At 45.1% G+C, this 13,241-nt stretch overlaps 1 protein-coding gene across 1 annotated transcript in view; it reads right to left on the reverse strand.

Moving 5' to 3' along the window:
- Positions 1-13,241, reverse strand: part of FBXO41 (F-box protein 41) — a 116,839-nt gene that overhangs the window by 15,455 nt on the left and 88,143 nt on the right. The window contains exons 8-11 of the mRNA XM_067468533.1: positions 12,523-12,675; positions 6,857-6,952; positions 4,169-4,287; positions 321-479 (exon numbers count right to left, since the gene is read on the reverse strand). Of these exons, the coding sequence (XP_067324634.1) occupies positions 321-479; positions 4,169-4,287; positions 6,857-6,952; positions 12,523-12,675 (527 nt within the window). The remainder of the gene's footprint in view (positions 1-320; positions 480-4,168; positions 4,288-6,856; positions 6,953-12,522; positions 12,676-13,241) is intronic.

The following is a 13,241-nucleotide window of genomic DNA, read 5'->3' on the forward strand; positions in this document are numbered from 1 at the left end:
TGTTCACCGCTTTGAGCCGCCTGAGGCCTGAGAAATAAAGTAAATAAATAATAAATAAATAATAAACAGAAGGGGTTAACACTGGGGGCTTCTTCTGACTTTATGATTCTATGATTCTAAACCTAAAGAGACTCTATATTTAGTTTGTGGTCTGCTATGACTCTTAGAGCTATAAGCTGAGGTTGAACTGTTTGGAGGGTTTAGACTGTGCCTTCCTGCTGGGACAATGAGGTTGAACTGGATGGCTCTTGAGGGTCTCCTCCAACTCTATGAACCAATGGGACTTCACTGGTGACCCTCTGTGGTGGGCGTCCACTCACTGTTGAAATGAAGCAAGGCCTTGGGGGTGACCGGGGTGGACGTCAGGACCAGCATCTCCAGACCCTTCAGGCCTTCCCGGCAGACCTCGGCCGCCACCTCCTGGTTCACCTCTGTCACGTGGTCCAGCTCCAACACCTGGAGGCGCATGCAGTTGCGGGCTGCGGAGAAGAAGGAGACACACAGGGGATGAGGGACCGTTCTGATGTCCTTTCTCCAAGGCAAACTGGGGGCTCATGTGCCGCTTTGGGTTTTGTTCCAACCTTTAAAGCAGCTCTCCAACACCCCAAACACTATCCTTGAATAAGTTTCCATTTATTTATTTCTAGACCATATATCAGGTTTAGTCAAACTTGGGCCCTCCAGGTGTTTTGGACTTTAACTCCCACAATTCCTAACAGCCTGTGGGGGCTGAAGTCCAAACCACCTGGAGGGCCCAAATTTGACCATGCCTGCCCTATATATTTAGTCACACTTAAAATGTACTTATTTACATACAAATTCAACTCAAGAACAAACCTACAGACCTTATCTTGTCTGCAATTTGGGGGACTGCCTGTAATCCAGTTTCAGCATGCAGATTATCCGCTTTACATTGGATTATATGGCAGTGTAGACTCTTAAAATCCAGTTTGAAGCACATAATCAGCATTCAGAAACTGGATTATATAGTCACTGTAGATGGGGCCTTAGGGTAAACATGGGATTTTGGCCTGCATCAATAGGAGCATAGTGTCTAGATCTAGGGAAGTCATGCTCCCCATGCTCTATTCCGCTTTGGTTAGACCACACCTGGAATATTGTGTCCAATTCTGGGCACCACAATTCAAGAGAGATATTGACAAGCTGGAATGTGTCCAGAGGAGGGCGACTCAAATGATCAAGGGTCTGGAGAACAAGCCCTATGAGGAGCGGCTTAAGGAGCTGGGCATGTTTAGCCTGAAGAAGAGAAGGCTGAGAGGAGATATGATAGCCATGTATAAATATGTGAGAGGAAGCCACAGGGAGGAGGGAGCAAGCTTGTTTTCTGCTTCCTTGGAGACTAGGACGCAGAACAATGGCTTCAAACTACAAGAGAGGAGATTCCATCTGAACATGAGGAAGAACTTCCTGACTGTGAGAGCTGTTCAGCAGTGGAACTCTCTGCCCCGGAGTGCGGTGGAGGCTCCTTCTTTGGAAGCTTTTAAACAGAGGCTGGATGGCCATCTGTCAGGGGTGATTGGAATGCAATATTCCTGCTTCTTGGCAGAATGGGGTTGGACTGGATGGCCCAAGAGGTCTCTTCCAACTCAACGATTCTATGATTCTACACATGCGTGGGTAGGGCATGTATTAGCCTTTGCCTTCCTCTGAGAAGAGTGCATCTTTCAAGGATGGATACAGGTATGTACTCCACCATAGCACAATGGATTACAGCCACCACTGCTTGGCACATTTACATTGTTGAATAAATGTCATTTGATACCACTTTAAGGCCATGTCTCAATGCAATGGGATCCTGGGAGTTACAGTTTTACAAGGTCTTTAACCTTTTCTGCAGAAAAAAAAGGCTTATGCCTCACCGGACTCCAACTCCAGTGATCCCATACCATTGAGACATGGTTTTTACATTGTGTCAAAGTGTATTCAATAGTGTAGATGCACCCTAAGGCTACATCTACACTGCTATATTATTATTTGAAACACAACAAGATGAGTCCACTGCAAACAAGATCACTCTGCTGGCTGTTGTATTGGATCATTCTGGAGTGACATCTCTAGTTCATCCCTTGTTTGGGTATCAGCCAGCAAATCAACGACTTAAATCTAGAAATAGTTTTCTAAGATCTACAGAGACACTCGCTGGAACACCCCAGCAAGCGAGAGTCCAAAAATGGCAGGCTCAAACCCAGAACCTCAATCCATGGCTGATACCAAATGAGAAACTACCCCCTGGGCACACAGAGGACTGGGCGACTTGGAAGGCGCTGAACAGACTGCGCTCTGGCACCACGAGATGCAGAGCCAACCTTAAGAAATGGGGCCACAAAGTGGAGTCCACGACATGCGAGTGTGGAGAAGAGCAAACCACTGACCACCTGCTGCAATGCACCCTGAGCCCTGCCACATGCACAAGGGAGGACCTTCTTGCAGAAACACCAGAAGCACTCCAAGTGGCCAGATACTGGTCAAAGGACATTGAATCAACTACCAAGCTTGCAAACTTTGTGTTTTGTCTGTCTGTTTGTTTTGTTAAAAATGTAATACAACTGTCTGGTTGTTCCTGACACGATAAATAAATAAATATACATCAGACACTTCCCAAGGGTCTAGGATTGTGTGATGTATTGGCGAATAATGCGTGCAGATCCCAGTAGGGTGGCCTTTTGCAGCTGGCAGATGGTAATCTTGTCAGCGCCGATTGTGTTTAAGTGCAGGCCAAGGTCTGTAGGCACTGCACCCAGTGTGCCAGTCACCACTGGGACCACCTTGACTGGTTGTGCCAGTCTTTGTATATTATTATTATTATTATTATTATTATTATTATTATGTTGTTGTTGTTGTTGTTGTTGTTGTTGTTGTTGTCTCCACAAGGAGACTCAAAGCAGTTTACATTAAAAGCATTTCAATAAAGCGTAAAACACATTTCAATACAATTTAAGAAATCAAATTGCATGATATGGTCAGTGCAGATCCATATAGAATCATAGAATCCTAGAGTTGGAAGAGACCTCATGGGCCATCATCCAGTCCAACCCCATTGTGCCAAGAAGCAGGAATATTGCATTCAAATCACCCCTGACAGATGGCCATCCAGCCTCTGTTTAAAAGCTTCCAAAGAAGGAGCCTCCACCACACTCTGGGGCAGAGAGTTCCACTGCTGAACACCTCTCACAGTCAGGAAGTTCTTCCTAATGTTCAGATGGAATCTCCTCTCTTGTAGTTTGAAGCCATTGTTCCGTGTCCTAGTCTCCAGGGAAGCAGAAAACAAGCATTGCTCCCTGTGTCCACGGAATGCTGCCGTTCAATGCATCTCGAACTGCTTTACGTCATTCTACACTGACCATATCATGCAGTTTGATATCATATCATATCATGCAGTTTGGATGGCATCCTTGAAGTCACTGGATTGACCTTGAAGGAGCTGGGGGTGGTGACGGCCCACAGGGAGCTCTGGCGTGGGCTGGTCCATGAGGTCACGAAGAGTCGGAAACGACTGAACGAATGAACAACAACAACACACTGACCATATAATGAATGCAGTGAGAACGAACTGCATTACTGTATATGGTCAGTGTAGAGCCATATAATGCCGTTCAATGGCATTCAAACTACTTTCGGTGAGTCTACACTGAACGTATAATGTAGTTAAAACTGCATTATATAGCAGGAGGGATCCAGCCTAAGTCACAGAGCAATGGATTCAAATTGCAAGAAAAAAAGTACCCATCTAAACATAGAAAGAACTTTGTCAGTGCCTTGGATTGCTTTGGAGAATGGTGACCTTTGGAGCTTGGATAGCCAAGTCTTGGGAATGCTTTCTTTGTGCATTTCGACATGAATCATAGAATCGGAGAATCAAAGAGTTGGAAGAGACCTCATGGGCCATCCAGTCCAAGCCCATTCTGCCAAGAAGCAGGAGTGTTGCATTCAAATCACCCCTGACAGATGGCCATCCAGCCTCTGTTTAAAAGCTTCCAAAGAAGGAGCCTCTACCACACTCCGGAGCAGAGGTTGGGCTGAATGTCCATTGAGGTCCCTTCCAAATGAATGACTTTATGATACTCTGACTCTTTTCAAGCAATGCAGCTCAGCACAATCTTGCCTGTGACCCCCAAAGCCCACTCCGCGCACCCCAAACCCGACTCACCCAATGATGCCAGGCCTTGCATGCCGCAGCCGGCTCCTCCGACCCCGAGGGCCCGTAAATGTGGCCAACACCGGCCGATCATCTGCAGGCACCGGTTGCTGAAACGTGTCGGTTGCTGGCTGGAAGAGAGCGTTGGCATTTCATTTTTGCAAAGGAAATGAGAGCAAGCAGGCAAGAAGCTCATCAAAGCGTTGTTCGCATAATGCCATTAGCAGGCAGACATTAGGGAAAGAGTGTGTCATCTCTTCCGGCTTAAGGGAGTCGTGTGCAGCCTGAGCCAAAATAGATGTAATTGGACTTTAATTCTATTTCCAAGCCCACCATTACCCCCCTACACCAAACTGTGAATTAATTTACTTTCTTTCCCTTTCATCCCATTTATTGCAGTACAGAGGATATGAGGATATGAATACTTGTGGACCTTCGTATCTATGGGGCTTCCTTCCAAGACCCCATGTGGGTACCTAAATCTGTGGATACTGAAGTGTTGTTATTGTTATTATTATGCAGCTAATCCATGGATGCTAAAGATCTGTTGTTGTTGTTGTTGCTGTTATTATTATTGCGTAGTGAATCCCTGGATGCTGAAGACCTTTTGTTGTTGTTGTTATTATTACTACGCAGCTAATCCATGGATGCTGAAGATCTGTTGTGTTGTTGTTGTTGTTGTTATTATTATTATTATGTAGCTAATCCCTGGATGCTGAAGACCTGTTGTTGTTGTTGTTGTTGTTATTACTACGTAGTTAATCCATGGATGCTGAAAACCAGTTGTTGTTGTTGTTGTTGTTGTTACTACATAGCTAATCCATGGATGCTAAAGATCTGTTGTTGTTGCTGTTATTATTACGTAGTGAATCCCTGGATGCTGAAGACCTTTTGTTGTTGTTGTTGTTGTTATTATTACTACACAGCTATTATTATTATTATTATTATTATTATTATTATTATTACTACGCAGCTATTATTATTATTATTATTATTATTATTATTTGTTGTTGTTGTTCATTCGTTCAGTCGTCTCCGACTCTTCGTGACCTCATGGACCAGCCTACGCCAGAGCTCCCTGTCGGCCGTTACCACCCCCAGCTCCCTCAAGGTCAGTCCAGTCACTTCAAGGATGCCATCCATCCATCTTGCCCTTGGTCGGCCCCTCTTCCTTTTGCCTTCCACTTTCCCCAGCATAATTGTCTTCTCTAGGCTTTCCTGTCTCCTCATGATGTGGCCAAAGTACTTCAACTTTGTCTCTAGTCTCTAATGTAGCTAATCCCTGGATGCTGAAGACCTGTTGTTGTTGTTGTTGTTACTACGTAGTTAATCCATGGATGCTGAAAACCAGTTGTTGTTGTTGTTGTTGTTGTTGTTGTTACTACATAGCTAATCCATGGATGCTAAAGATCTGTTGTTGTTGCTGTTATTATTACGTAGCGAATCCCTGGATGCTGAAGACCTTTTGTTGTTGTTGTTGTTGTTGTTATTACTACGCAGCTAATCCATGGATGCTGAAGACCTGTTGTTGTTGTTTTTGTTGTTGTTATTATTATTATTTAACTATTCCAAGGATGCTGAAGACCTTTTGTTGTTGTTGTTGCTATTATTATTATTATTATTATTATTATTATTATTATTATTATGTAGCTAATCCCTGGATGCTGAAGAGCTGTTGTTGTTGTTGTTGTTACTACGCAGCTAATCCATGGATGCTGAAGACCTGTTGTTGTTGTTGTTGTTGTTGTTGTTGTTATTATTACTACGTAGCTAATCCATGGATGCGGAAGACCTGTTGTTGTTGTTGTTGTTGTTATTATTCAGCTAATCCAAGGATGCTGAAGACCTTTTGTTGTTGTTGTTGTTGTTATTATTATTATTATTATTATTATTATTATTATTATTATTATTATTACACAGCTAATCCATGGATGCTGAAGACTTTTTGCTGCTGTTGTTGTTGTCATTATTATTTTACTGACACAAAAACACAGTATGTCACAGCAAACAAGATGATGATGATTATGCAGCTAATCCATGGACGCTGAATACCTCCTGCTGCTGCTGCTGCTGCTGCTGCTGCTGCTGCTGCTGCTGCTGCTGTTGTTGTTGTTGTTGTTGTTATTATTATTATTATTAGGCTAACAAAACTAAAACAAATAGTGTAATAAAATGGGGCCCCATATTTAAAAAAATTGGCAAAATCAAGGAATTTGGGGGGTTAAAAACATTTTCTGCTTGGATGCTGAATCCATCAATATGGAGGGTTTATAGGTTCATTTCTGGTTTGGATACTATTACTCACTCATGAATTAAATCATCCACAGGTTAAAATATTTTATTTTTAAAAAATCCAAAAAGCAAACCTTGTTTTTTTTTCCATTTTACGGAGTCAATGTAAGCAATGAGGCTTGAGTACTCACCAATTTTGGTATCCACTGTATCCTGGGACCAAACAACAGCAAGTACCAAGGACTCCCTATAGCAGGCACGGGCAAACTTCGCCCCTCTAGGTGTTTTGGACTTCAACTCCCACAATTCCTAACAGTCTACCAGTCCAAAACACCTGGAGGGCTCAAGTTTGCCCATGCCTGATATAACCCCTCTGCAAACTCCATTGTTATTGTCCGAATGGAAACGCTGTTTTCTGACCTGGGCAAAAACTGTTACCAATGGGAATGCAGGCGCTGGCCTTCTTACCAAGGATGCAGTGGTGCCACCTGCAAGGAAATAATGTCCCGGCAACCGGCTCCCAAGGCCCAGATGACTTCGTGGCCCACGGGGTCTGTGGAACTCCTAAACAGAGGAAAAAAGAGGGTGGATTAGCTCTAGGTGCTCTTACTGCCTACTACAGGGGAAACTAGCTGATCCCTAATCCATCTAAAACACAGACATGTGCCTTTCACCTTAAGAACAGACAAGCATCCCAAGCTCTGAGGATGACCTGGGAAGGAATCCCACTGGAGCATTGCAGCACATCCAAATCCCTGGGAGTCACTCTGGACCGTGCTCTGACCTACAAGAAGCACTGCCTGAACATCAAACAAAAAGTGGGTGCTAGAAACAATATCATACGAAAGCTGACTGGCACAACCTGGGGATCACAACCAGATACAGTGAAGACATCTGCCCTTGCGCTATGCTACTCTGCTGCTGAGTTTGCATGCCCAGTGTGGAACACATTTCACCACACTAAAACAGGGGATGTGGCTCTTAATGAGACATGCCGCATTATCACAGGGTGTCTGTGCCCTACACCACTGGAGAAATTACACTGCTTAGCCGGTATTGCACCACCTGACATCCGTCGGGAAGTAGCAACCAGTAGTGAAAGGATCAAGGCAGTGACATCTCCAGCTCATCCCTTGTTTGGGTACCAGCCAGCACGTCAACGACTTAAATCAAGAAATAGTTTTCTAAGATCTACAGAGACACTCGCTGGAGCACCTCAGCAAGTGAGAGTCCAAAAGTGGCAGGCTCAAACCCAGAACCTCAACCAATGGCTGATATCAAATGAGAGACTCCCCCCCCCTAGGCACACAAAGGACTGGGCGACTTGGAAGGCACTGAACAGACTGTGCTCTGGCACCACGAGATGTAGAGCCAACCTCAAGAAATGGGGCCATAAAGTGGAATCCACGACATGCGAGTGCAGAGAAGAGCAAACTACAGACCACCTGCTGCAATGCAACCTGAGCCCTGCCACATGCACAAGAGAGGACCTCCTTGCGGCAACACCAGAGGCACTCCAAGTTGCCAAATACTGGTCAAAGGACATTTAACCAACTACCAAGCTTGCAAACTTTGTGTTTTGTCTGTTTGTTTGTTTTGTTCTGTTAGAAATGTAATACAATTGACTGGTTGCCCTGACATGACAAATAAATAAATAATGCAATGAAATCCTGGGAGCTGTAGTTTGATGAGGCACCAGAGAAGGCTAAATGGAAACCTTTCTATCAATATACATTTAAAGGTGAGAAAAAGAATGTAGAGGTTTGGCATTATGACCTTGCAAAATTGCAAGGTTATATTGCAAAATTGCAACTCCCAGGATTCTGTTGCATTCAGACATGGCAGTTAAAGGAGTTTCAAACTTCTTTAACTCTACACTGTAAATGCACCCAACAAAAGCAATAACATAATGTAACACTATTTTCTTCCTGGGTTGTCAATGACATTTACTATCATAAAAACATGGGGAAAGTTTATTAAACTGCAAAAACTTTGTTTCTGCAGGAGGGACATCATCCTGCAGCACATTTTGCAATAGTTTTTGATCGACGATCTCATAGAGTCTTGACCAATTCAACCTGGTTTGTGGCTGCCACAAAAAAAAACAAACTTTCTGGAGTATAACAACTACTTTCAAAGTAAATACTGCACCATTAAACAGGAAATAACACTTTAGAACCAGGAAAGTAACATTTTTCAAATTTCGTTGCATAGCGTAATGTAATGTCCAGCACCAAACGATTCCATAGAGAGGTCTGGAACTGCCCCTGAGTTCTTGATTGCGACCCTTCTGCACCTTTCCTTCAAAGTCAACTCCTGTTTTTATTTCCTGATTGTAGAACGGCCCACTTCTGTACTTCAGATGAGCCTAAAAATAATACACGTTCGTGTTATCTGGAACACTCATACATCTCCGAGGAAGATGGCTGCCAAGGCTCCCGGGTTCGTTTGGCGCGGCCTTAATTAAAACCTATGAGTCACACTGACAGGTGAAAGAGCTGCCAAGCGGCTCAGGTAAACCTGATTATTCGGCGCTGATGAGGAAGGAAGGAAAGGGGAGAGAGAAAGCATGCACTGAAGCAGAACGTGGGAAATACTTTACTTTTTGGGGAGTACTTTAAGTCTCCCATTCCCTGATTCAATATATCCCTGGATCAGGATGGGAAAAGGTAAAGGCCTCACTGAGCTCCTGTCCTGTAGCCCAGCTTTTGCCTACCTATGGTAGCTGTTTTTGAAAACAGCAATGTAAGTAGATAAATAAGTACCGCTTAATCGCAGAGGTATTTAAGGCACTGTCGTATGTCAGCCTGTTCAGCTTGTGATTGTGTCTAATGATCAGGTTGCTTTGGATAATGGGAATGACAATGTTGTTCATGTTCAAGTTGATTCCTCCGATGGGAATGGGGATGCTGTCCATGAAGATGTTCCTGAAGGGAATGGGGATGATGATCAGTTTCCTTGGCCTGGTTTTAGAGATGTGGGGCCTGAATGAAGTTCAGTTGATGGCTTAGAGAGGCCTGTATTGCTGCAAAGGGATTCTCAAAGTCTTGAGTCTGGGAAAGGCTCTGCGCCTGGTCATTTATCTCCAGGTGCAAAGACAAACAAATCAGAAATTAAGGAACTCAGTCAGATTAGAGCAGAAGCGAGAAGTGAAACCAAAACTGAGAAAAATCCGTTCTTAGCTGTTCGGCACTTATATGTCTCCTTTGTTTCCCAAACAGCTTTATGGTGTAACAGTAGAAAATTCCGCTCCCTTGGCAGCCACCTCTCCACCAAAGTCAACATTGACATCGAAATACAACACCGCCTGAGCTCTGCGAGTGCAGCATTTTTCCGAATGAAGCAGAGAGTGTTTGAGGACCGGGACATCCATAGGGAGACCAAGGTGCTTGTTTATAAAGCTATTGTCCTCCCAACCCTGCTCTACACCTGCGACGTCACATACAACTCCTGGAACGATTCCATCAGCGCTGCCTCCAGAAAATCCTGCAAATCTCTTGGGAAGACAAGCGGACATACATCAGCGTGCTGGAACAAGCAAAGACCACCAGCATTGAAGCGATGGTCCTCTGCCATCAACTCCGCTGGACCGGCCACGTTGTCCGGATGCCCGACCACCATCTCCCAAAGCAGTTGCTCTATTCCGAACTCAATGTTGGTGGACAGGAAAAGAGATGTAAAGATGGGCTCAAAGCCAACCTTAAAAACTCCGGCATAGACACTGAGAACTGGGAAGCCCTGGCCCTTGAGCACTCCAGCTGGAGGTCAGCTGTGACCAGCAGTGCTGCAGAATTTGAAGAGGCACGAATGGAGGGTGAAAGAGAGAAACGTGCCAGGAGGAAGGCGCATCAAGGCAACCCCGACCGAGACCGCCTTCTACCTCGAAACTGATGCCCTCACTGCGGAAGAAGATGCAGATCAAGAATAGGGCTCCAAAGCCACCTACGCACCCACAAGAATACTGATCCTGGAAGACTATCCTACTCGACCAACGAGGGATTGCCTAAGTAAAGTAAGTTTGTAGTACCCTCCTTTATCTTTTTAGTGATGCCAAGGGATATGTAGTTCAAAAAAAAGTAACTGTTGCAAACTTGGTAGAGAATCTAGAATAATCACTTTGGGTCTTGATCAAGAGAGGCTGCAAGGTTTCTTAAAAGCAGCCCTAAATCTGTCTCTCTCTTCTGTTGTTTTTGCAAAAAGCAACCCACGGATTCTTTCCTGACGCTTTTCTTCCCTCCCTCCCTGCCAGCTCAGCCTCCGAATCCAAGGCAATCTCCGCATCTGACTCAAGCGGAGATAATTGCAAGGTATCTTGCAAGCAGGCTTGACACAGGGACAACTGCACACTCCCCCATTGCACACTCCCCAATCCAAGGATAAAGTCCAGTCGCGGCGTTGGTAGAATAACGCCCATCCGTTCCCTTGTCACTTCCTCAGACTTAAAATTTGCAATAATGTTATTGAACCTTCCCCAGAAAAAAGGATGCGATCTATTTTGCGGTTTGCTAGCAAAATGATGGATTGCAAAGGACAAGCAGCAGCTGGTATCCTATTTAGCGATAGATGCAAGTGTAAATCCACCTCATGCCCATGTATGTCTTTTTTTTGGGGGGGGGGGGGTCATTGCACCATTCTTTCACCATTAACAATAACCGAAACCCTTAAATGGCTATTCCATGGCCAATGTAGAGAGCAGGGGATTTGGGTTTGGGTGGTGATAGAAATGGGTGCCAAGAATGGATGCCAAAAGAATGTTTTTGATGATTACGTGTTTTTAACAATGTTGTAAGCCACCTCGAGCCACGAGGAGAGCTGGGTAAGAAATGCAATTATTAGGTTGCCGTGAGCTTTCTGGGCTGTCTGGCCATGTTCCAGAAGCATTATCTCCTGATGTTTCTCCCACATCTATGGCAGGCATCCTCAGAAGTTGTGAGGTCTGTTGGAAACTAGGCAAGTGAGGTTTATATACAGGCAAATAGCCAGGATTTTGATTTTCGGGGGCTGAGTTTGATTCGGGGGGGGGGGGGGGGGCTGAGGATCTACCCTAGCAAACCGTTTGTATGGTTGTTGAAGGCTTTCATGGCCGGAATCACTGGGTTGTAGGTTTTTTTGGGCTATATGGCCATGGTCTAGAGGCATTTTCTCCTGACGTTTTACCTGCATCCGTGGCAAGCATCCTCAGAGGTAGTGAGGTCTGTTGGAACTGGGAAAATGGGTTTATATATCTGTGGAATGACCATGGTGGGACAAAGGACTCTTGTCTGCTGGAGCTAGGTGTGAATGTTTCAACTGAACACCTTGATTAGCATATAATGGCCTGGCAGTGCCTAGAGCAATCTTTTGTTGAGAGGTGATTAGATGTCCTTGTTTGTTTCCTCTCTGTTGTTGTGCTGTTGTAATTTTAGAGTTTTTTTTAATACTGGTAGCCAGATTTTGTTCATCTTCATGGTTTCCTCCTTTCTGTTGAAATTGTCCACATGCTTCTTGTGGATTTCAATGGCTTCTCTGTGTAGTCTGACACGGTGGTTGTGAGAGTGGTCCAACATTTCTGTGTTCTCAATGATGAACCAACCTGGACACAGCATTTTATTTGAGCACACAGAAATGCTGGACCACTCTCACAACCACCATGTCAGACTACACAGAGAAGCCATTGAAATACACAAACTCTTTTTCAAAAGGCCAAAAAGGAGGGGGCCAATCTGATATCCTTAGGGTGTTCCATAGTAGAGGGGCCACCACTGAGAAGGCCCTGTCTCTCGTCCCCGCCAAACGTACTTGTGGCGAAGGCGGGACCGAGAGCTGGGCCTCCCCAGATGATCTTAAAGTCCTGGAAAGTTTATAAGGAGGGGGCCAATCTGATATCCTTAGGGATAGTGTTCCATAGTCAAGGGGCCACCACTGAGAAGGCCCTGTTTCTTGTCCCCACCAAATGTACTTGTGACAAGGGCGGGACTGAGAGCAGGGCCTCCCCAGACGATTTTAAAGTCCTGGAAGGTTCATAAGGAGAGATGCGTTCGGACAGATAAGTTGGGCCAGAACCGTTTAGGGCTTTATAGGCTAAAGCCAGCACTCTTAAATTGCCTTGCTCAAAATGGGACACAGTAGTTAATGTCCAAGGTGTGTCCACTTACCGGTAGGTCACGGCTTGCAGGGCCCGGCAGTAGCAGCTGGCCAGCCAGAGGGAGCGATCCGTCAGGATGTTGGGGCAGTGCGAAATCCGGAGAATCAAGAGGTTGCTCCCCGTGGCTTTCAATAAGGACTCCAGCCCGGCTTCCAGGCAGCCCCTGGGCAGAGAAGGAAACATGTCACGCAGGTGTACAGCAAATATAGTTGAGCCAAACTTTGCAGGATAATGCGGGACCTTTTGGAGTTGCAAGCATGTTAACATGATGTGAGCTGGTTTACCCACAACAGAGTTAGGGTGCATCTACAATAGGTACTTTGGCCACATCTTGAGAAGAAAGGAAAGCTTAGAGAAGACAATTATGCTGGGGAAAATGGAAGGAAAAAGGAAGAGGGGCCGACCAAGGGCAAGATAGATGGCTGGCATCCTTGAAGGGACTGGATTGACCTTGAAGGAGCTGGGGGTGGTGATGGCTGACAGGGAGCTCTGGCGTGGGCTGGTCCATGAGGTCACGAAGAGTCAGAAATGACTGAACGAATGAACAACAATACCAGGTACGGGTGTTGCAACTCAGAGTAAGCTTCAAACCAGAGTCCCAGGTACAAGCAATGAACAAATTGCCCCAAGAATCACAATGCAAGAAATACCAAGCGTACTGCTTTCCAGGCTAAGGTTATTCCATGAAGCTTTCAGGCTAGTAGGCTACGTTGAACTGACACTTTCTCA

The sequence above is a fragment of the Anolis sagrei genome, chromosome 5 (genome assembly GCF_037176765.1).
Source record: "Anolis sagrei isolate rAnoSag1 chromosome 5, rAnoSag1.mat, whole genome shotgun sequence".
Classification (NCBI taxonomy): domain Eukaryota; kingdom Metazoa; phylum Chordata; class Lepidosauria; order Squamata; family Dactyloidae; genus Anolis; species Anolis sagrei.